Here is a 23718-nt window from a genome sequence, read left to right as displayed (position 1 = left end):
TTTGTTTTAGTCCCGTCGCTGTGTTTTTCAAAGCGAAATTTACCACCGAGCACACCAACTGGAGTCACCCCGCTCATTTTGGAACAACAGACGTAGGAAATGCCGTGAATTGACCTAATCACTGATCTGCGCAGCCTTCAATGTAACCATCCGCGGTTACGTTCAAGGCTCAAGTGCGGTCCAAAAAAATAGAGCGATTAATATGTGTTAATACGTGATTAATGCAACAATTTTCTGTGATTAATTAATCTATTAACACTTTAACTTTGACAGCCCTAATTTATATATTTATTTTTGTACTTATTTCAACATTTATTTTTATCCATCATCCATCCATCCATTTTCTGAACCACTCGCTCCCTGCCATGCAAGTCTTTGGAATGTGGGAGGACACCGGAGAACCCGGAGAAGACCCACGCAGGCACGGGGAGAACATGCAAACTCTACCCAGGAAGGCCGGACCCTGGACTCGAACCCGAGTCCTCAGTACTGGGAGGCGGACGTTCTAACCAGTCTTCCAGCCTGCCGCCCCATTTATTTTTATATTTATTTTATTTATTTATTTTTAAATCTCATTTTTTAATTTTGTATTTATTTGTACTTTTATTTATTTATTTAGGGATATACTGTATATATATTGTTGTTGTTTTTTCATTTATATTTATTTTTGTATTAAATTTTTGAATTATAGTTTTTATATCCAGTTTTTGTTTTACTTCCATCCATCCATCCATTTTCTTGACCGCTTATTCCTCACAAGGGTCGCTGGCGCCTATCTCAGCTGGCTCTGGGCAATAGACGGGGGACACCCTGAACTGGTTGCCAGCCAATCGCAGGGCACATAGAGACGAACAACCATCCACACTCACAACCACACCTGGGGATAATTCGGAGCGTCCAATTAACCTGCCATGCATGTCTTTGGAATGTGGGAGGAGACCGGAGTACCCGGAGAACCCAGAAAAGACCCACGCAGGCACGGGGAGAACATGCAAACTCCACCCAGGAAGGCCGGAGCCTGGACTCGAACCGGAGTCCTCAGAACTGGGAAGCGGACGTGCTAACTAGTCATTCACCGTGCCGCCCTAGTTTTACTTTTATTTATTTATTTATTTATTTAGTCATTTTTAATTTTGGCAATTTTGGTACTCCATAATATTGGAGCACAATAAAGTTACATTGCATACGATTTGGGCAAAATTGACTCTAGTCTTGTACATGCAGATGCTTTTCTGCTTGAAAATCATTCAGACGCCATTAGTCTAGTACAGTTCTTTAAATCGTATTTTAATGACATACTCCCGCAGTCAAGAACGTGAACAAGACCTCAATGGTGCTGTGTTGTTATAAAACATGATTTAAACATCAAGCTGTGGGATCTCTTGTGCAAATAGTCGTCAACATCCTTCCGCAGACAGGCGCATCGTGTTCCTACATGCTGCTCGCTTGCCTTTGTGGCCCTAACTTTTGTATGTGCCCCGGCCTCTTGTGTGTGTTTTCAGGGACTCAGGATTCCTACACTGTGACCTGTGGAATGCCACTGCCCTGCTTGGCTGACGCACAAAAGAACAGCAGTGGCTTGCAATGCTTCGGCAAGTACAAAACACTCGCGATTCAAAGCAAGATTGTCCTCACCGAGGCTTTGAGTGTTTTCACTGGATGTTTACTTTGATCAAGATGACAAGATTTTCTTTTTTAACCCCTTTCCATGTAGCTCCAGAGATGTCCGGTGTGCCTCGCATTAAGACCACAGCGACGTTCAAGTCGGGCACGACCAAGTGCAACTTAAAAAGAAGCCAGGAGCGACTCAAGGAGAGCTTGAACTCAGCACGCTCAGGTACACGCGTTGCAACAATACAACACAAGTGCACTCAGGAAGCATATTTGGCAGCCTAATTGGCTCTTCAAAAGGGTGGGCTGGAGAAGTACAGGATTCCTCCAAAAATATTTAGTGGACAAAAAGAGCTAAATTTTTTTTTAGTAAAAATAGAATACAGAATTGTGCACAAGTCCAAGCCCGTATCCTACACTACTGTTTATTTTATGGACCAATTAAATGTTGTAAAAGAGTCATTAATTTGTTGTAAATTATGTTAATTATGGTTCATTACTGTTTTAAGAGACAGCTTCCTATAACTTCATTGTGTTGTGCAATCTGAGCTTTTTAATTTTTAGCTTGTATTTTACTCAGTGTCTTAAAAATAAAATACTAACTAAGCTTTCTCTCTTTCCTTTCTCATTTCTTTATGATTTTCTTCTGTATTCTGGGGTAGTATTGCAACCTGACCATTTAAAACAGAGGTTATATATTGTAATTATATTTCTTTCTGTGTTGAATTGAATGTAAATTTAATTATGACATTCCTAAAACAACTAATATAATGGTGGTCTTTTTTGCACAGCATTGTTTTAATGGTAGACACTTACTTTCACACAGTTACTGAATAATGGAAAAATATGCAGCAAACAAAACAAAAAAAATCACAAAAGTGAAAGAAAGTCAGCTAGAAATACCATTTTGTTAAATATTTTGTTTTTATCTTTAAATGGGACAACATTGAATAAATTATGTGATGTAGTCAATGTACAGCTTATAAAACTGACAAGTTATTATATGTTCAAAATAACTCAGCAGCCTTTGATGTCTAACCACCAGCAACAAAATTGAGAACACCCCTGAGTGAAAAAGTAACAACGCTTTGTTGTTACACAACATACTAAAAAAAAATCACAAAACCTTCAGTAATTGTCTACTCAAGGACTTTAATCAGTGACCTATGAACGGTTAACCAATACACAGGCATAAACTGCTGACAGTCCAAATTTATTTTGGCTTTATTTTCACTTAAAAAAAAACTGCGGCTGTCACAAAGAGAAGAGCAATTATAATATAAATAAATACATATTCTGTTATCGGTAAAGAATACAAGCAGAGCTCCTTCTCATTGACATTTGGTGTACAGGAGGTCTACATTTTTATTCCCTTGCAAGGTCTGCATGTCGTGTCAAGTTGGTCTTCAGTGAGAGACAGGAACATGATTGAAGTCTCCTCAGACCACTGACCTGAAGTTGAATGTAAACAAACAACTTTTTCTAATAAATAGTCATTATTGGCCAGTATCACACATAGAGACACAATGGTTCAAATTCCCTGTCAAATTAGTCCTCGTTCTTGTTTTTCACATAATAATGATAATAATAATAATAATAATAATAATAATAATAATAATAATAATAATAATAATAAATAATTCCGGGATGCATTCTTTGCCGAGACGACGCTAAATAAAATAGCACGACTAAAACAACTAACCAAAGCTTCGTGTAATTGTTGTTTCAAAACACATTTGGCTTTACCAAGAAAAGAGATTTGTGAGGCGCCCTCGAAAGAAGATCAAGCATCCACGATGGCTGCTTTACAACAAAGCCAAAAAGCAGATGCATATGTGAAAGAAATTTGTGGGCCAAGTGATGTGGTTTGGTTTGTATTGATGGTTTTGGCACAGCATTTGTCTGCCAGTGACAAGCGAGGGTGGAATTAGCGCAAGAATTCTTTACTACTCGGAGCCCGGGCGCTAAATAACATGTGGTATGAATATTTTGGTTCTTGTAAAGGGCTTCTGTATGCCACTAAATCTATCACGTCGTTACGACATAATGTTGACGAAGACATTCAGTTGTTCTATCGCAATTTACAGCGCTTAGTGATGGCACTTATTGATTGTCTGACAAGTGATGATGCTCTCCTGCTGTCCACAGACAGCAGGTTTCTCTTCACCGAGAACGTGCAGTTCAGCTACGTGAGCTTGCGCTGCACCTCGTCTGTACACCGAGGCCGCAGCCGCCACGGCAGGAAAGCGGCCGAAGAGGACGGCTCGTCCATCACGGCCGAGTTTGAACTGGATGTGAACCTAGAGGAGGTAACAGGTTGGTCTCTGCCTGCCTGCCAGTTTTCGCTTCCTCTGCTCCTTTCGCTTCTGTCTGTTAAAGTATCTCCTGTTTTGAGTGTGCTGCAATGGACGTGCGCTGTAGTTTGGGGATCAGGGCTCTCGTGTTTAGATTTTAACGACACGGGTGTTTGTCTCCATGCATGTCCACATTTGCATGCAAGCCTCCGAGGAAGACATCAGTTGTCACCAAACACAAAAAAATGACGTCTTTCCTCCCCTCCTGGAGACAGTTGTGGTATTTCGCTCTTCTCTCAGCAGAGGGCTGCGACCTGAACTGCGTGAGACGGCGCTCCGAGAAAAGGCTGAGGAAGACCATCCGCACTCTGAGGAAGTCCATCAACCGGGAACAGTTCCACCTCCACTTTGCTGGATCGGACTACGAGCTGGCCAAGAATCCGGCACAGCCGGCGGAAGCGGCAGGACACTGCGTGGCGGGACAGGTGCTGGTGGGCAGGAGGTGTGGTGAGTTTGATTTTTACTTTATTTTTTGTACTTAGCTTTTTTTCAACAATGTTTATTATACATCAGGAGGTCAACAACTATATAGATTTGTAACAATAAGCGCGATATCGTGATATCGTGATATTAAAACTGCCACAATATCGTCGTTGTCATATTCATGATATTTAAATGCAACACACCTGTTAAGGTTAGTCAGGCTGATTTCCATTTGTGCAGTTCTAGCACCCTCTGGTGGCTAGTTTTTTAGTGCATTTTAATTTTCATTAGGGATGTTTTGGCCCTTCTATGTTGAAAATCTACACTAATTGTCAAATGAAGGGGAACATAATATGCCTATGAAGCAAGTCAATATATGGAGGAACTCAATGTATGTGTGCATTAACAACGTAAGATAATAATAATATCATAATAATAATAAAACAATAATAATAATAATAACATAACATTGCTGTTACGGACAAAAGCACGTTGTGCTTTTTTTCAAGCATGTGCTAATTTTTTTTACAATATTGTGACCTTTTTTAAATATCGACAACCTCCCCACAATATCGTGATAATTATATCGTGAGGTTCATATCGTAATAATATCATATCGTGATGTTTGAATATTGATACATCCCTACAACTATACACCATTTCATGTTTTACGTTTGTTAACAATAAGCGTTGGCAGAAAATGGATTGCCAAGTTATATCTGCGGCACGGTGATCAAGTGGTAAGCACGTCCGCCTCCCAGTTCTGAGGACTCCGGTTCGAGTCCAGGCTCCGGCCTTCCTGGGTGGAGTTTGCATGTTCTCCCCGTGCCCGCGTGGGTCTTCTCCGGGTACTCCGGTCTCCTCCCACATTCCAAAGACATGCATGGCAGGTTAATTGGGCGCTCAGAATTGTCCCTAGGTGTGCTTGTGCGTATGGATGGTTGTTTGTCTCTGTGTGCCCTGCGATTGGCTGGCAACCAGTCCAGGGCGTCCCCTGCCTACTGCCCAGTGCCAGCTGAGATAGGCGCCAGCACCCCCCGCGACCCTTGTGAGGAATAAGCGGTCAAGAAAATGGATGGATGGATGGATATATCTATATATTTATCTATATATATTATATCTGACCTGAACTGAAAATAACGACGAAAGCTTGTGGTTATAAACAGGGGTGTGCGCAGTTATGCAACTAAATTATCTGAATTTTGTTTTCGCTCTCTAAAAAGTTTAGTTTCAATATACAGGTTCTACTTCTAGGTCACATTAATGTTGGAATAAATTTGGACAAATGTGGCATTTCAACAGGCAGAGTGTGTAGACTTTTGATGTAAGAATGTACAGAAATTTATTTATTATTGTATACATTTTTAACGTCTTACTTCAAATACACGTCTCGTACTCTCTGCAGCTGTCCAATCTTGGAGGAAATAATTAGTATAAAAAACAAAAAAAAAGTTTGACTTTATAGCCCAGGGCTGGGCTGGCCATTTTAGAGTGCCACATTGTTGACCATGAGTGTGCACAGAGAAAGGTGAAAGAACGACAAGGGGGATTTATTTATTTTTTTTAGTTGAACTTGACAGCCAATGCCAAGTGATTAGCACTTCGGGCTGGCGTGGCTCGTTAGAGTGCCTTGTTGTAGTCATATTCTAGTATACCTTTAATACTGTGTTCATAATACAGTGTTACCAAATTTCTCTTTCAGCTCACTTCTCATTTATTAACAATTTAGATGTACATAGAAAACATGCCTTCCTGACTATAAATCCTCCCCACATGAGGTATCTTACTTTTTTTTTTTATTGTGAAAGGTGTTGATTTATTTTCATGAGCTAATATAATGTTGTTTTCATAAGCTGTGAGAGTTATTCAAGTCTTAAGTGCTACATTTTCAGGTCACCATTAAGCAGTCTATTGGCCATGGCAGGGGTGGACATGTAATTTAGGAGAAAAGAGGTGGTGGCGGAGATGGAGCGGGGGTGAGTGAAAGGCATTCTTAACCTCCAGTTCTTTAAAGGAGCTATATTTTCCCCTCCTCCTCCTCCTCCTCCTCCTCCTCCTCCTCCTCCTCCCCCTCCTCCCCCTCCTCCCCCACCTCCCGCTTTGGCTTAGCTCTGCATTTTGGTGCCTTTCATTGAAAAGCCCACTCGGAGTGACGAGGCGCTCCACCACAAGGCATCATCCAGTGCATTCGGAGAGGTGCGCTTTCACTTTCTGGCGCCTTCTGCTTCATTTGCATTCATGGGCCGACGCTATTTTTTGAGCTAGCATACATGCGACCACTGTGGCATCATTAGAAGGTTTACGGTTAAATATTAAAAAGTGACTAAATGAGGTGCGTTGTTTGTTTTAAGTTGTTTAGGAAGTCCTGTTGATTCAAGCTGGCAGTTTGACTGTCGCCCCCCCCTCTCACATCCAAAGTGCCCCCCTAGCTGGGGCCACTTTGCATGACCCCCAGCCACTAAACTGCTGAAGAGAATTGACTTCAGCCACACCATGAGAATCAATTTGCATCAGCTGTTTTGGCCCCGGCCTGATGGGCGCGAGCAGCGATTGGGCCGAGCAGAATGGGGGGATTCAGAAATCTGACCCCTTTTATTGGGTTCAGCTCCTTACCACTGTGATACCCAAGTGTTTTCCTATGTCATCAAGTGGGGAAAGACTGAGGGCTTGAATAGAGGTGAAAGGTCTTTTAAACCTCTTTGGGGCCATCAATTGGAGGAGTCTATGGAAGCGCTCTTTGCATTTGAAAGCCTTCAAGGTTTTTTCTTTATTTCACTCTCACTCTGTCTCTTCTCTCACTGCTTTCCTCTGTCAAATAAAAGCTGTTCGGACAATGCAATGATGGCTCCTCATGCTCTTTCATGGTAAACAATGGCCCTTCCAAAAATGGAACCACTCTTGAGATTATATTTTCTTTTCTTTCAAGGGGGAAAATTGAACAATTTGCTGAACCACACATAATTAATTAATGCCTTTCTGAGCACGGAACGTTCGGATACTTGATTTATTCTCCGGAATCGAGTTCTTAAGAATAACACACAGTGGTTCCGAAATTAATTACAGGCGTCAGTCTGAATGGGAGGAACCCAAGAAAAGGGTCCCTTTAATTAAGCGTTTAAGAGATAAGAGGGAAACGCGCTCTTTGATTTGCTTCTGTGTTTGGGGCGCTTACGGCGACATTAAAAGTCATTTGGCGACGCGCAGCAGCCGGGCTCCGTCAAGTAGTCGGCTGGAGGCAGCTGTGGAGAGGCCTGGCGCTCTTTTGTCTCTCTGCTTTTGACATGAATGCATTTGGCATCAGGTTTGCGTCGCTTTTGTACGTTTTTATGTGCCCCTGACAGTTGTTTACTGGATGTGCTGACGTTTCTTGCATCACATGTTAACTAATATGAGGAAGAGCATGCATACCTTGATGTGAGGTGTGTATGTGTAGGCTCATGCTGGAGGTATGCGGAGCTTAGTCAGTATTTACCTTGGTAAGTTACAGCTGTTAGGTGTAACTTAACCCAAATGCCTGTTAAGAAATTATTTTTTGGATGGGCAAGTACCGATACCAGGTATCAGTATCGGGCCAATACCCGGCCTTATTTCAAGGTTTTGGCACTCGCAAACGGCTCCCGGGCCATAATTTGGACACCACTGGCCTAAGTGATTTTGAATTTGGTGTCATAATAGAACTAAAAATATCCATGTGTTAGCGTAACAAAACAATTGTTTTTGTAGTTACATTAGTGAAGTTGGTAGTGATGTCATGATAATAAACAAAGATTGAATTGAGGCAACTGGGCTTTTCTTGTTAAGTTTGTCAAGCTTTTTTTTTCTTGTTTTTCAAAAATGGTAAGAAATGACAGAGGCCATTTTGCAATTGGGTTAAAAAACAAACAAAGTGTTTATTAATTTTAAAAGCATCAACAATATAACTTGGTCTCATTAGCAAGAGTTGTTCAAATTAATTTGGACAAATAGTAGCTGTTACGTGGAAATTCAACTCTACGTCAATGATATTGTAGTGCTGAAATGGCTTTTACAATGTTATCTGTTAAGATGAGAAAAGTGGAGTGTGGAACAGAAATGCAATTTTCCCCAATGTTTAAAGGCTTCAGTGGCTTCCTCGGAACATAATTTCACCAAGTTAGACAAAAGTAAAACATACTTGCTGCTGGGGAAAAAAAGAGAGACAGTGAGTACTTTCCGATAAACTGCTCTTATCATACCGTACGTTCCTTTTGTCAAGACGTACTAAAATGTGAAAATGTGCTGGGAATTAGCACGTGATTTAAAAGTAGCGAGCACCTGTGCGTCAGGTCCTGTTGAAGGCAGCTGCTGTGCTGATGAAGTCTGGCTTGCTTTCATTTTATGTTCTTGTTACACACTTGAAGTGGTGCGTTTATGGTGTAAATCTGCAGTGTTGTCAGGCCCGTTTGATTTGTGTGGCCGCAGGGTTTATTTGTTGTCTGGCTTCCCCTCTCATGGCTTTTGCGGCGGGGGTGCTCTAATGACACACCACATACTGATCTGTCTTTTAAATGGATGTTAATTACAAGTGCAGACAATATTTAGCTTTGGCGCTTCTAATTCTTTGTTTTGGTTTTGCGAGGACACCAACTTGGGTACAAAAGCACCAAGATGCCGCATTACAGAGCTATTTTTATTCAGGGGATGTGTCATTTTCCCCACACAAGAAAAAAACATTCACCTCGTTGAATAAGCATAAGCATGACAAGTTTTTTTTTTTGAGCAAGTTTCTTCACTGATGTGTTAAATACCAATGTCACTCCCCACCTGTCCAATAGTGAGCTGCAGTGTTGGCATGTACTACGATGGTGACCAGGGGAGGTGCGTAACGTGTCCAGCTGGCACCTATCAGGATGAGGAGGGCCAAATGTCCTGCGAGACGTGCCCCACACCTGAAGGAAGGGACGTCGCCAAAGTGGCCGGAGCTCGAAACGTCTCAGAGTGCGGAGGTAAAATGTATCTAAGATGGTGATTCTGACACTTATCAGAAAAAAAAAAAAACCTCAAAAAGTGCTTTGATCCCCAAATTCCACCTTCATGTCCAGATTGGGTACAGTAGCTATGGTAGACTTAAGTGTTCTAAAACATAAATAAATAAATAAATAAATAAATAAATAAACAAAAAATGACAAAAACTTTATAGCCTATTATTGTAAGCTATTGTGACATAATGCAGATTTAACATTATTTCGGTGCGAAAGTATCGGAAAATAGAAGCTGTACTTAAATAATGATTTAATGAATCTACTTTTGCGTGTTTGTGAATTTGGTAGACACACTACGTCTCGCTGTGCCCCTGGTGCATCCCGCAATTTGGTGACCAGATGTAGACTTGATTTTAGACTTGTAAAAATCAAGTCTAAATGGTGGCACAGGCAATTTTGGTGAGTGGATCAGGGCACAGGCATACAGATTCGGCGTGTGACCCCAGGGCGCGAGGGGCTCCGAAATACTTTGTTCTTCCCTGGGGCGGTGGGCGCGTAACAAAAAATAATTGAGACGCACTGCTATACAAGCTTTTATTTTTTACCACATCTGTTTTTAACATAAATTATACTGTAGTTATTTGAGCACTTGGAGAAGGGATTTGTAAGGGATTTGTTTCTATTTTTTTTTAGTGTTTGAGACAAATAAGGATCAAATCATATCAAATGCGAATAGCAAAAATCCACGAATAGCAGCCCAATAACTCAAAATAAATAATTAATTAAGTCAGACTTGTGCAAACAATGCAAATCCAGATATTTTTTTAATACAGGGGCTGTAAAAACACACAAACAAACAAACAAACAAACAAAACATGAATTAGCTTTGTTTTTAATGAATAAGGAAAATGATGTGTGCTGAGAGGTTTGGATCTCAGAATGCAGACACAAATAAGATTTTCTCTATTTATTCACATCGAGAGGCAGAAACTAAAAGAGCGGTACACAGAAACAGTTGGACAATAATCCGGCAAACCACACACAATTCTCAGACTGCACCTACAGACAGTGAATCGTAAAGGACTAAAGAACAACATCACATAGGTCCAGACATCACCTAAAGGATTAAAGGTTGACATCACGAACATCACGTTTTGTAGACAGACATTTGTTACATCAGTACCTAAACAGACACATAACAGGTCATGAACTCTGGTGCATGCGACCCAGGTCATGACAAATGACTCCAAAATGAATTAATTAACTAATTCATGCTGATTAATAATAATAGTGGATAAGTCCCGGAAAAAAAAAAAAAGAATCCATGAATAGGCGGATTTATGATTGCTGCAATCGTTTTGTAATCCATTGTATAGTAAATAAAATATTTGCTTGCGGCTATTCTCCTTGACTACTGATTTCAATTTCCAATTGCCGTTTGAAATATTTATCATAATTCCATATGTGGGCAGTTGTCCATCCATCCATCCATTTTCTTGACCGCTTATTCCTCACAAGGGTCGCGGGGGCTGCTGGCGCCTATCTCAGCTGGCTCTGGGCAGTAGGCGGGGGACACCCTGGACTGGTTGCCAACCAATCGCAGGACACACAGAGACGAACAACCATCCACACTCACAAGCACACCTAGGGACAATTTGGAGCGCCCAATTAACCTGCCATGCATGTCTTTGGAATGTGGGAGGAGACCGGAGTACCCGGAGAAGACCCACGCGGGCACGGGGAGAACATGCAAACTCCACCCAGGAAGGTCCGAGCCTGGACTCGAACCGGAGACCTCAGAACTGGAAAGCGGACGTGCTCACCACTCGACTACCGTGCCGCCCCTGGGCAGTTGTGTATATTGTAATAATATGGTGTGGTGATTGTAAAATTTGAGTTACAAAAGTCACATTCTTTAAAACAAAAAGCTTTTTAAATCAAAAAGACATTTAAATGACCTTGAAAGTATTTCTGATGAACTAAAAGGCACCAAATGGAATCCAATATAAGAATGTTGGCCTAGAGGCGCATTCAAGATTGTTATAATTTGATAATGTGAATAAATGGAAGTTTACAGTAAAATGATAACGGTGGCCAACACAAAAGCCAGCTTGTAAGAAACTTTTTTTTATGATGAGAAACCACACAAGATGCGACGGTGGCTCGATAAGGATGCTCTGTCAGAAATTCTCCGCTTTGTGTAAGACCAAAGAAGCTGAGTTTCAAGGTGAACTTATCTTCTTTCTTCTAAACGCTGAAGGGGAGCCACCATGTTTTGCTCTCCCCGCCTGTCGTTATCGCACTCAGCGTGTGGCGTGATGCCATAGCTTAAATCCACATCTCTCCTGACAGACTAAACAAGAAGATTTATCTGTACACTTTCAGAGGCGCCTACTTTGCATTAGTCACCCAGCAGCTACTATGTGTGATGTGATTGGAGATTAAATAAAACAAAAAAAGAACGATGCTTATTCATCCAACATCTGCTCTCTTGTCTTCATGGAAGCACTTGCAACACATCAGTCCAAACAGGAATACGTTCTTGCTAAACTGATGATGTGTGTGTGTTCAGGTCAGTGCCCCCCTGGTCAGTCCTCCCATGACGGCTTCCTCCCTTGCCTGCTGTGTCCTCTGGGATCGTACCAGCCAGAAGTTGGACGTACCACCTGCTTCCCGTGTGGAGGCAACCTGGTCACCAAGCATAGCGGTGCCGTCACATTTCAAGAGTGTGAGACCAAAGGTGCGCTTTTGTGCTTATTATTATTTGCATGTATTCACATATTTGCATGTATGTATTTATTTATTTGTATTTATTTATTTATTTGCATTTATTTATGTATTTACATTTATTTATTTATTTATTTATTTATTTTATTTTTGAGTTTTAATGAATACATAAATGCTAGGGAATGCATCTATCCAACATAAGGCAATTCAATACGTAACAATACACGGGGTGAGATATAATCCAATGGCGGTTCATTTTTAAGTGGTATGGTTTGTTTTGTTTTTGTGGGATTAAGATTTGATTTGATATGGTACAACTCAGTTTGAGGGTGTATGATACAATGAGTCATTTTGCAATATGAATGGAAATGTTGCATTTCTTTCAGAGATATATGTGTGACCTACTCCGGCTAAAGTTAGTATAGCATAATTAACTGAAATAGATCAGGAAGCCAAAAATTTGGATTTTGAGATTTTACCCAAAACATACATCTTAAGGTCTTTTTTTTCATTTCTCAGCAGTCCAGAAGTTAAAATTGTAGTCGAATTATATGAAAATTAGTAGGGATGTAACGATATGAATGTCACAATACGATAATTATCACAATATTGTGAGGAGGTTGGCGATAATATAAAAAAATGACCCCCTTCCTAAAAAAATAAACCCCACACAATATTGTGTTTGTAGATTACAGCAATGAAAAATGTTATCAAATATAAATATTATATATATATATATAAATAGATAAATATAATATATACATAAATAAATAGATAAATTTACTTTGTCCACAAGCAAATTACGTTCGCCTTCATCTGACCATTAGCGTGTATTTTAAACATAGAAGAGCCAAAACATGCCTTGTGAAAATTAAACTGCACTAAAAAAAACTAGCCACCGGAGGGTGCTAGGACTGCAAAAACGGAAATCAACCCAACTTTTTTTTAACAGATATGCTGCTTTTAATATTGTGACATGATGACGATATATTGTGACAGTTTTAATATCACGATATCCCGATATTGCCGGTATCGTTACATTCCTAAAAATTAGTGATTAGTAGTCAATGGGCATCAAAGCTACTATGTTTTTAGCTGACTTGAAGCGAGCGCGTCTTGACGAACCTGCCTCAACGTAATTGTGAGTTCCCTACCTCTAACGTCATTTCACAAAGGATTTTATAAATGTGCATCATAACCAATAAAAGTAAAAAATACACCATGATGTGAGCTTCAAGACGCACGGACGACCCTGTTGCCTAATGACGGTAGTTACCTGATAGCAGCATGTTGTAGAGAATTTTTGTAATCCAAATATAGACATAATCTTCAATTCTGAGATCTCTTAATCAATGTATTGCTCCTTTTAATTTAAATCATGTTGTGCCTATGAAGGATCTTAAGAGCTAAAAAGATAAATTGACTAAAATGATATGAAATTTCAGTTGGATTTTGGAATTTAATCATAAAATTCCCTACAGTTTTTAACTTCCTCCAACTGAAGACAATGAAAAAGATGAAGATTGACTAATATCTGTGTTGTGGTCCTTGCAGTTCAGTGCTCTCCAGGCCATTACTACAACACAACAACACACCGCTGCATCCGCTGCCCCACGGGCACCTTTCAGTTGGAGTTTGGTCAGAACTACTGTGTCGCCTGCCCTGGAAACACCTCCACAGATTTTGATGGCTCCACTAGCATTATGCAGTGCAAAAGTATGAGCGTACACCATTAAGCATTTTGATGGTTTGGACAAATCCAAAGAATTGACAAAACAGTGTTGTTTCACAGACAGACAGTGTGGAGGCGAGCTGGGAGATTTCACTGGCTACATCGAGTCTCCCAACTATCCCGGGAACTACCCCGCCAACGTGGAGTGCACGTGGACCATCAATCCACCACCCAAACGCAGGATTCTGATTGTGGTGCCGGAAATATTCCTGCCGATTGAGGACGAGTGTGGAGACTACTTAGTCATGAGGAAAAGCGGTCAGTGTTTGTGTTGTCTGTTCCCATAATGTTACTATGGCTTCAACTTGTTTCTAATATAGTACAATGCATGTGTTGTGTATAGTTCAGTTGTGTTTAACTTGTAAAGTCCCCCAAAAGTCAATTTGACACACAACAGAAAAGAGTGTGTGTGCCTTTGGTGGCTGGAATGTATCCCTGTCATCACAGGGCTTTTCCACACAGCAACAACGAGGCACTCTAAAGTGACCATGCCAGCTCAAAGCCCCTTTACACACGTCAGACTTTTTTTTTTTCAATCTTCCTCCCTCCTAGCTCTTCAGTCTTTCTCTGAGTGAAGTGTACACACTCACAGCATACAATGGGGCGCTCTTTAGTTGTCAAGCTAGCCCAAAGCACTGATCAACACGCTGCTTGTTAAGTTGAACTTATTAAAAACAACAAAAAGCCTTCCTCCTCACTTTTCCATCTTTCTCTGCATGACATGCTCACACTCACGGCTAACAATGAGGCACTCTAAAGTAGGGATGTAACGATAAGGGCAATATTGTGATATCGTGATATTAAAACCGCCACAATATCGTCGTCGTCATGTTCACAATATTTAAAGGGAACACATGTTAAAAAAAAGTCAGGTTGATTTCCATTTGTGCATTCCTAGCACCCTCTGGTGGCTAGATTATTAGTGCAATTTAATTTTCATTAGAGATGTTTTGGCCTTCTATGTTTAAAATCTGTGCCAATTGTCAGATGAAGGGGAACCTAATATGCCTGTGAGGCAAATCAATATGTGGTGGAACTCAATGTGTGCTTGCATTAACAAGTAAGCGCCTCAATATTGTTAATAGAGATTGTAGGTGGTTTATATGTATTGCTGTTATGTGCAAAACTCAACTCAGCTCAACTTTATTTATGAAGCGCTTTAAGAACAGGCATTGCTGTATACAAAGTGCTATACAAAACAAATATCGGCTGTGCAGTAAAGAATATGGTAACAAAACAAGAACAAAGCAAACATTTGTGAAGTGCGATTACAAGTAGTTTTTTTTTTTTTTTTTTTTTACAAGTAAATACATTTTACATCAGTAAATTAATAAGAAGTAGGCGAGTGAATAAAGAGATAAATAAATGCATAAATAAGTAGACTAAACATCAAACTCATACACACCACAAAACACCAAGAACAAGTCTCATGGTGCACCAGAAGCCAAAGAATACAGATGTGTTTTAAGACGTGTTTTAAAAGAGGATAAAGACGGGGATTGCCTAATATTTAGTGGAAGGTCGTTCCAAATCCAATATTTTTATTTTTTTATTTTTTTTACAATATTGTGACCTTTTTTAAATATCGCCAACCCCCCCACAATATCTTGATAATTATCGTATTATGACCTTCATATCGTGATAATATCGTATCGTGATGTTTGGATATCGTTACATCCCTACTCTAAAGTGGCCACAGTGGCAGCTGGCTATCTGAAGGGATCAGTTATTATTTTTGTGCAGGTGTCACTATCTACGGTACCTAACTGCACTTTGAAATTGCACCAGATAACTGCTGTTGCTTTTTATATTGGGGGAGGTATGACTCATGCCAGGGCCAAGGTGGATGACGGACCAAAAATGGCAAAAATAAACAAATAAATAAATAAACAAACAAATAAATACAATAAAAAAAGTGGAAAAAACGAATATAAAACAGAATTAAAAAAAATTACATACAATAAATAAATAAAAAAATTATATTTACTTTTATTTTTTTTGTCTAATTTTTTTTTTTTTTTGGATTTATTTGTACTTTTATTGAATTATTTATGTATATATTTTTTATGTTTTTATTTCCATTACTATATATTTTTTGTATTTAATTTTTTATTATATTTTTCACATCTGTTTTCATTTTCACTTTAATTAATTTTTTTAGTTTTTTATTTGGCCATTTTTGGTTCTCCACTGAGTTGCGATGGGGCATGATTTTAACCTTGCCTGAAAAATCAACTAGGATAGGCTGAACCTAATGAGGATAAGCGTTCCAAAACATGAATGAATGAATGATGTAATTAATTCTATTGTGAACATGTACTTGATATTGTGCCGCATGATTGAAATTCACAGCTCTGTTAAACTCTGTGACGACCTACGAAACGTGTCAGACATACGAGCGTCCCATCGCCTTCACCTCTCGCTCAAAGAGGCTCTGGATTCAATTCCGATCCAATGAGGGGAACAGCGGGAAAGGCTTCCAGGTCCCATATGTTACATATGATGGTAAGGAAAAAAAAAATCTTAAATTGCATTTCTTGTCCCATTAATTTGATGTTGCCAAGTCTATATGTATGCAAATTTTTCTTGTTACACTTAGATGCTCTTTATGACTTTCTTGATGGGCTTTATTTTAGAGGACTACCAAGAATTGATAGAGGACATCGTAAGGGACGGAAGGTTATACGCATCAGAGAATCATCAAGAAATTCTAAAGGTAGTCATATAATCTTTTATTTATTTATTTATTTATTTTACACTGATAGTGGGACACCTTATGCATACCTTTATTCACCAATAAATGTACATCAGTGTCAATATGTCGTGTCAGCGTTGCCCAAAATAAGCTAGACCAGTTTAAGTACCAGTAGTGGTCCGGGGGCTCCCTCTGGTGGTATATAAAATAATTGCATAATGTTCCAGCGAAATCTTTTTTTTTCTTTCTTTTTTTTAAATCCAAGACCAAACATCCATTCATCCATTTTCTTGACCGCTTATTCCTCACAAGGGTCGCGGGGGCTGCTGGCGCCTATCTCAGCTGGCTCTGGGCAGTAGGCGGGGGACACCCTGGACTGGTTGCCAGCCAATCGCAGGGCACACAGAGACGAACAACCATCCACACTCACACGCACACCTAGGGACAATTCGGAGCGCCCAATTAACCTGCCATGCATGTCTTTGGAATGTGGGAGGAGACCGGAGTACCCGGAGAAGACCCACGCGGGCACGGGGAGAACATGCAAACTCCACCCAGGAAGGTCCGAGCCTGGACTCGAACCGGAGACCTCAGAACTCCAAGACCAAACAGTTTAGTTGTATTTAACTTTTAAGTACAGTACATTCACATTTAGTTTTTAACAACTTCTTGTTTTTTCATTTTATTGTAGTACAATATTTATTGAACTTTTACTACAGAATCTTAATAGAATTGTTAGCATATGATTATTGCATAATTACTGTTTCATTTTCCCATGTTAATGTTACGTGGCTAAAAAATATATAAAACATACTTTTTAGGATTAAAATCTCTTCCTGTCGAAGGTTGTACTTGGTTTTAAAAGTTTGAGAACCTTTAGTTCATCATTTCTCTACTTTTTTGTTTGTTTATGTAAGTGGGCACTGCCCTCTCTTGGAAACAGGTAGAACTACAGGCAGCATTTGCTCATGCCAACGTTCGTGGCAAAGTCAAAAGAAAACGAGACAGGATTTCAGTTTGTAATAATAATGATAATGATAATAATAATAATAATAATAATATAATAATAATAATAATAATAATAATAATAATAATTATTATTATTATTATTATTATTATTATTATTATTATTATTATTATTATTATTATTACAATAATAATGAAGTAATGTTTGAGTTTATTTTTTTTGCGATTCTTGAGTGCTTGTTCTCATGAGGATGGAGGCATCCATGCAAACCGTAGCTGCCGTCCCGTACAAGCCACAAGAACAAATATGTTTTGGTTTGGAGCGGCACCACACCGCCAGCTTCTCCAGAGGCCCACCACAAAGTCAAGATGAAGTAGCCTCTTGTTCTCCCATGAAGCTGAAATATTACAATACACACTGGCCACAACATTTACAACATGATCTACAACATGATCTGGCATCCAACACATAAAATACTGCTTTCAAAAAAGATAATATTGCAAGGTTTTGATCAGAAGGGATTCATTTAACAATGTGTTTAGAACTGTGCTGAGTCATTTCAACTTTTTGGCTGCCTCCTTCATAGTTACAAGAGCAAGTGAAAACATTATGAACCTCTACCATCCCATTCTGTTCTACATGTCTACAAACTACAACCACAATAAGAAATGGAAAATGTCAGTCCTGTTACCTTGATACATTGCAACATACCATTACAATTCCCAGGATATTTTGCAAATATGCCCCCTAGTGGTTGTGATGTTTAGGGATGAAATATGAGCTGATTGGCAATTTCAAGCCTAATTTTTTAGGTTCTTTCGTATTGGTAAAAGTGTAGTATCACATTTCCTTACTTCAAGATTTGCTGTTGTCAAACATGACGGTAATTTATCTATCCTATCATCTTATGCAGGACAAGAAGCTCATGAAGGCCTTGTTCGATGTTCTGGCTCACCCCCAAAACTTCTTCAACTACACAGCACAAGAATCCCGAGAAATGTTCCCCAAATCCTTCATCCGCTTCCTGCGCTCCAAAGTCTTGAGATTCCTTCGTCCATAAAGGAAGTGCTGAAATGACACCGTGCTGATGAATAGTTGAAGCAACCCCCAGTAGGCTATTTGTCTGGTTTCAATGTTTTCTCTAGTTATATGCTTAATAATCAAGTGGATCATGTAACTGATGCAAGAGAAATGTAAGAGAAGAGAGACAATTTTTGAACTGGACTTTTTAGCGGGGTAACAATGTGTCCTTAATAGAGCATCAGAGTCACTTTTGCCACTTTGTGTTGGTATTAAAACAGAGCAACTACATTAACTGTATAACCTCCTACTAGATGTATACGTCTCATGATGCTTAACGAGCCTTCTGTATTTTCATCTTATCTGTATTCATTTATTTGAATATTGCTCAACCTGCTCATTAGAACACTACGAGACTTTTGCTGATGGCATTCTGACGAGGAGTAGCAAAGTAAACATATACTGAAACTCAGTGACATTGTATATAGAGTGTGTATGTAGTTTTAACATAGGCTACTTTTACAAGTGACAGAGATACACAATCAGAGAAACAATGATAGCACAAATGTTGTTTTGGGGAACTTTAGCACTACGAAGAAAGTAGTGGAACCACGAAAAGCAATTATCCCGATGAATGTTTTGTATATGATGTAAAAAGTTTTAGTTGCAATGTATGCTAGAGATGATATGTTTGACAGAATAGTACTGCAACTCCTATTTCAGAGGTTGCCACATTATGGAAAAATCACTTAAAAAAATATTCCAAAAAGAAAATGAAATTAGGGCACCTCAAATCTTCATTTTTTATTTTATTTTTTCTATTTTATTATGAACCAACAACCAAAGACAGCTGTAAACTCTTCTGACAATTGAGAGCATATAATGGAATGACATGTTTCCGAGTATCAGTCATATGATGTAAGTCCTTGAAAAGTCTTGTAAAATAGAAGTGAGCTACTCACCTGTCATAGACGATGTGTGTGTGTATATTTTTATGGTTTTGTACATCTACTATGCTGTAAATAAAGATAGAAACCTTACAGTATCTTTCGTCAGTTGTTAGTTTTTATTTTTCCTTTTTTTTCCTTTCCTTTTATTATTTTTTTGAACATATAAACAGATGAACAGCAGAAATAAAACAGAAAACAACAACAATCAAAAGAGAAGAAAATCCCAATAAAATAATCATTCAATCAATCATAACTTACATGTTCAAAAGGGAGTAGGAAGAAGTTAAAAACTTATCTAGTCCTACCCCTTTTACTCAATATATTTAAACTTATATCATTATTAATACAATTTTAATTTACTAATTATTAAAAAATAAAAAATAAAAAATAATAATAATAATAAGTGATATATATAATCCAAGTTATATATATATATATACATATATACATACATACACACATATATATATATATATATATACATATACACATATACATACATACATATACACACATATACACAAGTGCACTTAACATATTCGCATTTACCAAAAACATATATACATAAATTTACTAAACATATACCATAATACCTATCTAGATCATTTACACATACTCACATGTACATTTTTCATATTCTGGTCTGACATAGATAATTTTTTTGAACTTTACTTTTAAACATATTTTTAAACTCCAGCATTGGGAGTGGGACTTTCGTCTGCTCAAACAAATCCACATTTGAAATACAGAGGAAAATAAAGTGAGTCAAGACATTTTACATTTTTTCAACGTAACATTAGGCAAGACTAACTTAAAAATACTGTAATATTTGAATGTCCACTCTAAAGGTGGATATCCTATATTTCATTTTACTTTAGCATCAAGTTTGTGAGATTTCGCGGACCAAAATTTTCACTTTGACTGCGAATCATTGGGTTCGTTCGTTTCTCTCACCACGTCATGCAATAATCTTCGGAGCTTAACTCCACCCGTCTTTTCTTGTAATGGTACACACAATTGAATTAAATAGTCATTATAAAATCGGAGTATCTGAATATGTACCTGCTTAATGTGTTATATTAGTGAAAATTGTTTCTTTTTTTTTTAAATTCACATTATTTACCGCCCGCCGAAAGATTTGCGGAAATAACTCATCATGCTCCGGAAGCCCCTAGTCAGCTGGTGCGACCTGAGGCTGTTTGTCTGCGTGCTAGCGTCATGGCTGACCTAGCCGATCGTTAAGAGAAAACACTTTTACCGGCGTACTGCGTAGAAACCGTTTACCTCCTCTATACTTTGTGCACTACACGTTTTTAAAATGAAGGCTGCCTTTCTTCTTCGAGCTTTTATTTTTGTGTGCTTTTTGCTTTTTTGCAAAGTGACAGCGAAGGTAAGGCTAACGCTAGCTGTGATAGGGGGAAATGTGTACATTTCAATCACAAATGTTTTATTTATGTACCACTACTCATATACGGATATGTGTTGAATGAATGTTGCCAGATAAAATAATATATCTGCTATGGAGTCAGGTTAGCTATTTACAGTTCTGAGCATGCGGAGAGTCGTTTTTGAGCATTTCTATCTTTTTGGCAGTGGATATTTTACCGTGACCGGTGTTGTTCCATAGAATGCGTCCCTGCCTGAAAATGCACCCCCAACCTATTTCAGGTTAGGATGCTCATAGGTGCCTCGAACTCACTATGATTGATTACTCTTACTAGTCACACGAAGAAACGGTGAAAATGATATCACATTGGAATGAGCGGAACCTGTTTTAATGTGGGGATACATTTAACGGTAGCCTTATAATAAACAATTGAAATGGCGAACACATTAAAGACACTGTGTAATCTTTAGCACCATCTAGTGGGAACCAATAATTCATGCAAACCCACGATTGATTAAATAAAATGCAAATATGTTATCTCACAGGGCGGCACGGCGGATGAGTGGTTAGCACGCCCGCCTCCCAGTACTGCGGCTTGGGTTTGAGTCCAAGCTTCGGCCTTCCTGGGTGGAGTTTGCATGTTCTCCCCGTGCCCGCGTGGGTCTTCTCCGGGTACTCAGGTCTCCCCCCACATTCCAAAGACATGCGTAGCAGGTTAATTGGGCGCTCCGAATTGTCCCTTAGGTGTGCTTGCGAGTGTGGATGGTTGTTCTCTGTGTGCCCTGCGATCGGCTGGCAACCAGTTCAGGGTGTACCCTGCCTACTGCCCATAGCCAGCTGAGATAGGCTCCAGCAGCCCCTGCCCCTGCCCCTTGTGAGGAATAAGCGGTTCAGAAAATGGATGGATGGATGTTATCTCACATAAACCTTCCTTTTTTACATAAATACTAGGGATGGGCGAGTACCAATAAGAGGTATTGGTATTGGGCCGATACCAGCCTTTTTTCAAGTACACGAGTACTCGTGACGCAGACGAGTACAAGCGACCGATGGCAGAAGGGGAAGACATTAAGTGAGTCCTCCTTGCCTTTAACTGGCGCTAGCTTGCAGCAGTTTTTCACCAAAATGTCACCGGTTTGGAAATACTTCAAAATTGTGAATCTTAAACTAAAAGAGCATTTTTGTGTTTTATTTTGAGCGTTAAGACTATTGAAGAGTGACTGTCAAAATTAAAGGAAATATATTTGTTTAAAAATATATTTTAGTGATATTTTTTTTTTTTGTCAAAATGTACTACTGGTATCGGCAGTTGGTATCGGTATCTGTGAGTACGGAGGGTCTGAGTATCGGTCTGAAAAAAAGTGGTATCGAACATCCCTACTAAATACTAATTATATTACATGGCTGGAGTCTCACCTCATTACAGAGTTGTAATTGTTGATGTGTTGCCGCCATCTTCCTGCTATGTATGCCTAAAGTACAACTTTGTGAATGTAGTTAGCCCTGGTGGTGCTTGCATCTAGCATTGTAGCCAATGAGTCGACCGCGACTTACCTTCCACAGCTGGGGCCTGCAGGTGGTCGTCACTGAGTGCCGTGATTCGGGCTCCCGTTGCTTTTCAGTTGTCACTTTCTCCTTCTCCTTTTTTTTATTTATTTATTTTTTTTAATTTAATTTACTAGCTTCTCCCGCTAGCTGCTCTTGTTAGCCACTCCAGCTTATGGCTCTGACTAACTCACACTAGCTGCTCTTGTTAGCTACTCTGGCCCTATCTAACTCACACGGTCTTTCGCAGTCTCTCGTCGAGGTGGTAGACTTGCGAAGTGTGGTCTCTCTGAGCCACCGTAGTGCATGTGCTTCCGCATGCTTCTAAATGCATGTATTTCGACTGCATTATATGCTATAGCGTCATCTAGTGGTAGCTTATTACACACTGTGGCTTTAAATAATATGATATAATGATTGCAAATTATAATCTCCTACAGAATTCTGAAGACTACCGTTGCAAATGCATCTGTCCACCATACCGAGAAATCGAGGGACATATCTACAAGCAAAACGTGTCTCTTAAAGACTGGTATGCTCATGTTTTTCCTTGTTTTTCTTTCTTTTTTTTGCTCATGTTTTTTTCCCAACTAGGGCTGAATATTTTTCTCGGCATGAATGTCTTTTCATGTGTTTTTCCCTTTTCCAGTAACTGTCTGCATGTAGTGGAACCAATGCCGGTGGATGGAAGAGACGTGGAGGCTTACTGTTTACGTTGCGAGTGTAAATATGAGGAGAGAAGCTCAGACACTATTAAGGTAAGTTGTGCACCAGTTGCATTACTGTATGAGTGCTATCAGCACAAAAAAATCCAGTTACAGTATAGTACTGTACTTATCTATAGTATGAGAAATACTAACCTGCATTCTAATATTTGTTTCATGAAATTTCATGAATTCAGTTTTTCTTTGTAGACTGAATGTAGTGTTTGGTGACTTTAAATTTGTCCTCACCACGCCAGTGGGCTGGCCCTCAACGAAATTTTAACAAAACCTGTCCAACCAAACCACATAAGTCCTTTGCATTCCTGGACTTTGCATTTGTGTGCTAGCATTAAGCAAGTGCTCAATGCTAGCACACAAATGCAAAGTGCCATGGGCGGGTTAACGAAACTAGCATTAGTGTTGCGGTACTTATAACCCTTAAGGCAATGGATATTTCAACACAAACTATCCTGGACCACATGTAGACAGACAATATAACTGTAGTTACAGGAATATATTGTGAAAAATGACCGATATTATTGGAGCTTCAGTTTTCTTTCAGCATAAATATGCAAGTATTATACTGCCTCCTAGTGGCCAATCATACCTATAGGACAAGCACAATGCCCATTTAATTGAAGCATGAATTGCATTTCATCTTAT

General features: G+C 39.2%; 2 protein-coding genes across 10 annotated transcripts in view; both read left to right on the top strand.

Moving 5' to 3' along the window:
- The window catches only part of scube2 (signal peptide, CUB domain, EGF-like 2), a 45511-nt gene extending 25995 nt beyond the window's left edge, over positions 1-19516 (top strand). For 4 of the 9 annotated variants that reach the window (XM_077518396.1, XM_077518393.1, XM_077518395.1 and 1 more), the window contains 11 exons: positions 1503-1592; positions 1715-1837; positions 3760-3927; positions 4206-4412; positions 9182-9352; positions 11901-12068; positions 13610-13771; positions 13848-14045; positions 16140-16292; positions 16424-16503; positions 18363-19515. In XM_077518396.1, the coding sequence (XP_077374522.1) occupies positions 1503-1592; positions 1715-1837; positions 3760-3927; positions 4206-4412; positions 9182-9352; positions 11901-12068; positions 13610-13771; positions 13848-14045; positions 16140-16292; positions 16424-16503; positions 18363-18509 (1667 nt within the window). In that variant the 3' untranslated portion in view covers positions 18510-19515. Of the gene's footprint in view, positions 1-1502; positions 1593-1714; positions 1838-3759; positions 3928-4205; positions 4413-9181; positions 9353-11900; positions 12069-13609; positions 13772-13847; positions 14046-16139; positions 16293-16423; positions 16504-18362 lie in introns of all 9 variants that reach the window. The other 5 variants (XM_077518394.1, XM_077518400.1, XM_077518401.1 and 2 more) reach the window with 4 other exon arrangements.
- Positions 19517-20569: 1053 nt separating this feature from the next.
- The window catches only part of tmem9b (TMEM9 domain family, member B), an 8141-nt gene continuing 4992 nt past the window's right edge, over positions 20570-23718 (top strand). The window contains exons 1-3 of the mRNA XM_077518406.1: positions 20570-20809; positions 22792-22883; positions 23001-23109. Of these exons, the coding sequence (XP_077374532.1) occupies positions 20738-20809; positions 22792-22883; positions 23001-23109 (273 nt within the window). The 5' untranslated portion in view covers positions 20570-20737. The remainder of the gene's footprint in view (positions 20810-22791; positions 22884-23000; positions 23110-23718) is intronic.

This window comes from Festucalex cinctus, chromosome 4 (assembly GCF_051991245.1).
Source record: "Festucalex cinctus isolate MCC-2025b chromosome 4, RoL_Fcin_1.0, whole genome shotgun sequence".
In the NCBI taxonomy this organism is placed as follows: Eukaryota; Metazoa; Chordata; class Actinopteri; order Syngnathiformes; family Syngnathidae; genus Festucalex; species Festucalex cinctus.
This window is presented reverse-complemented; position numbering and strand designations above follow the sequence as displayed.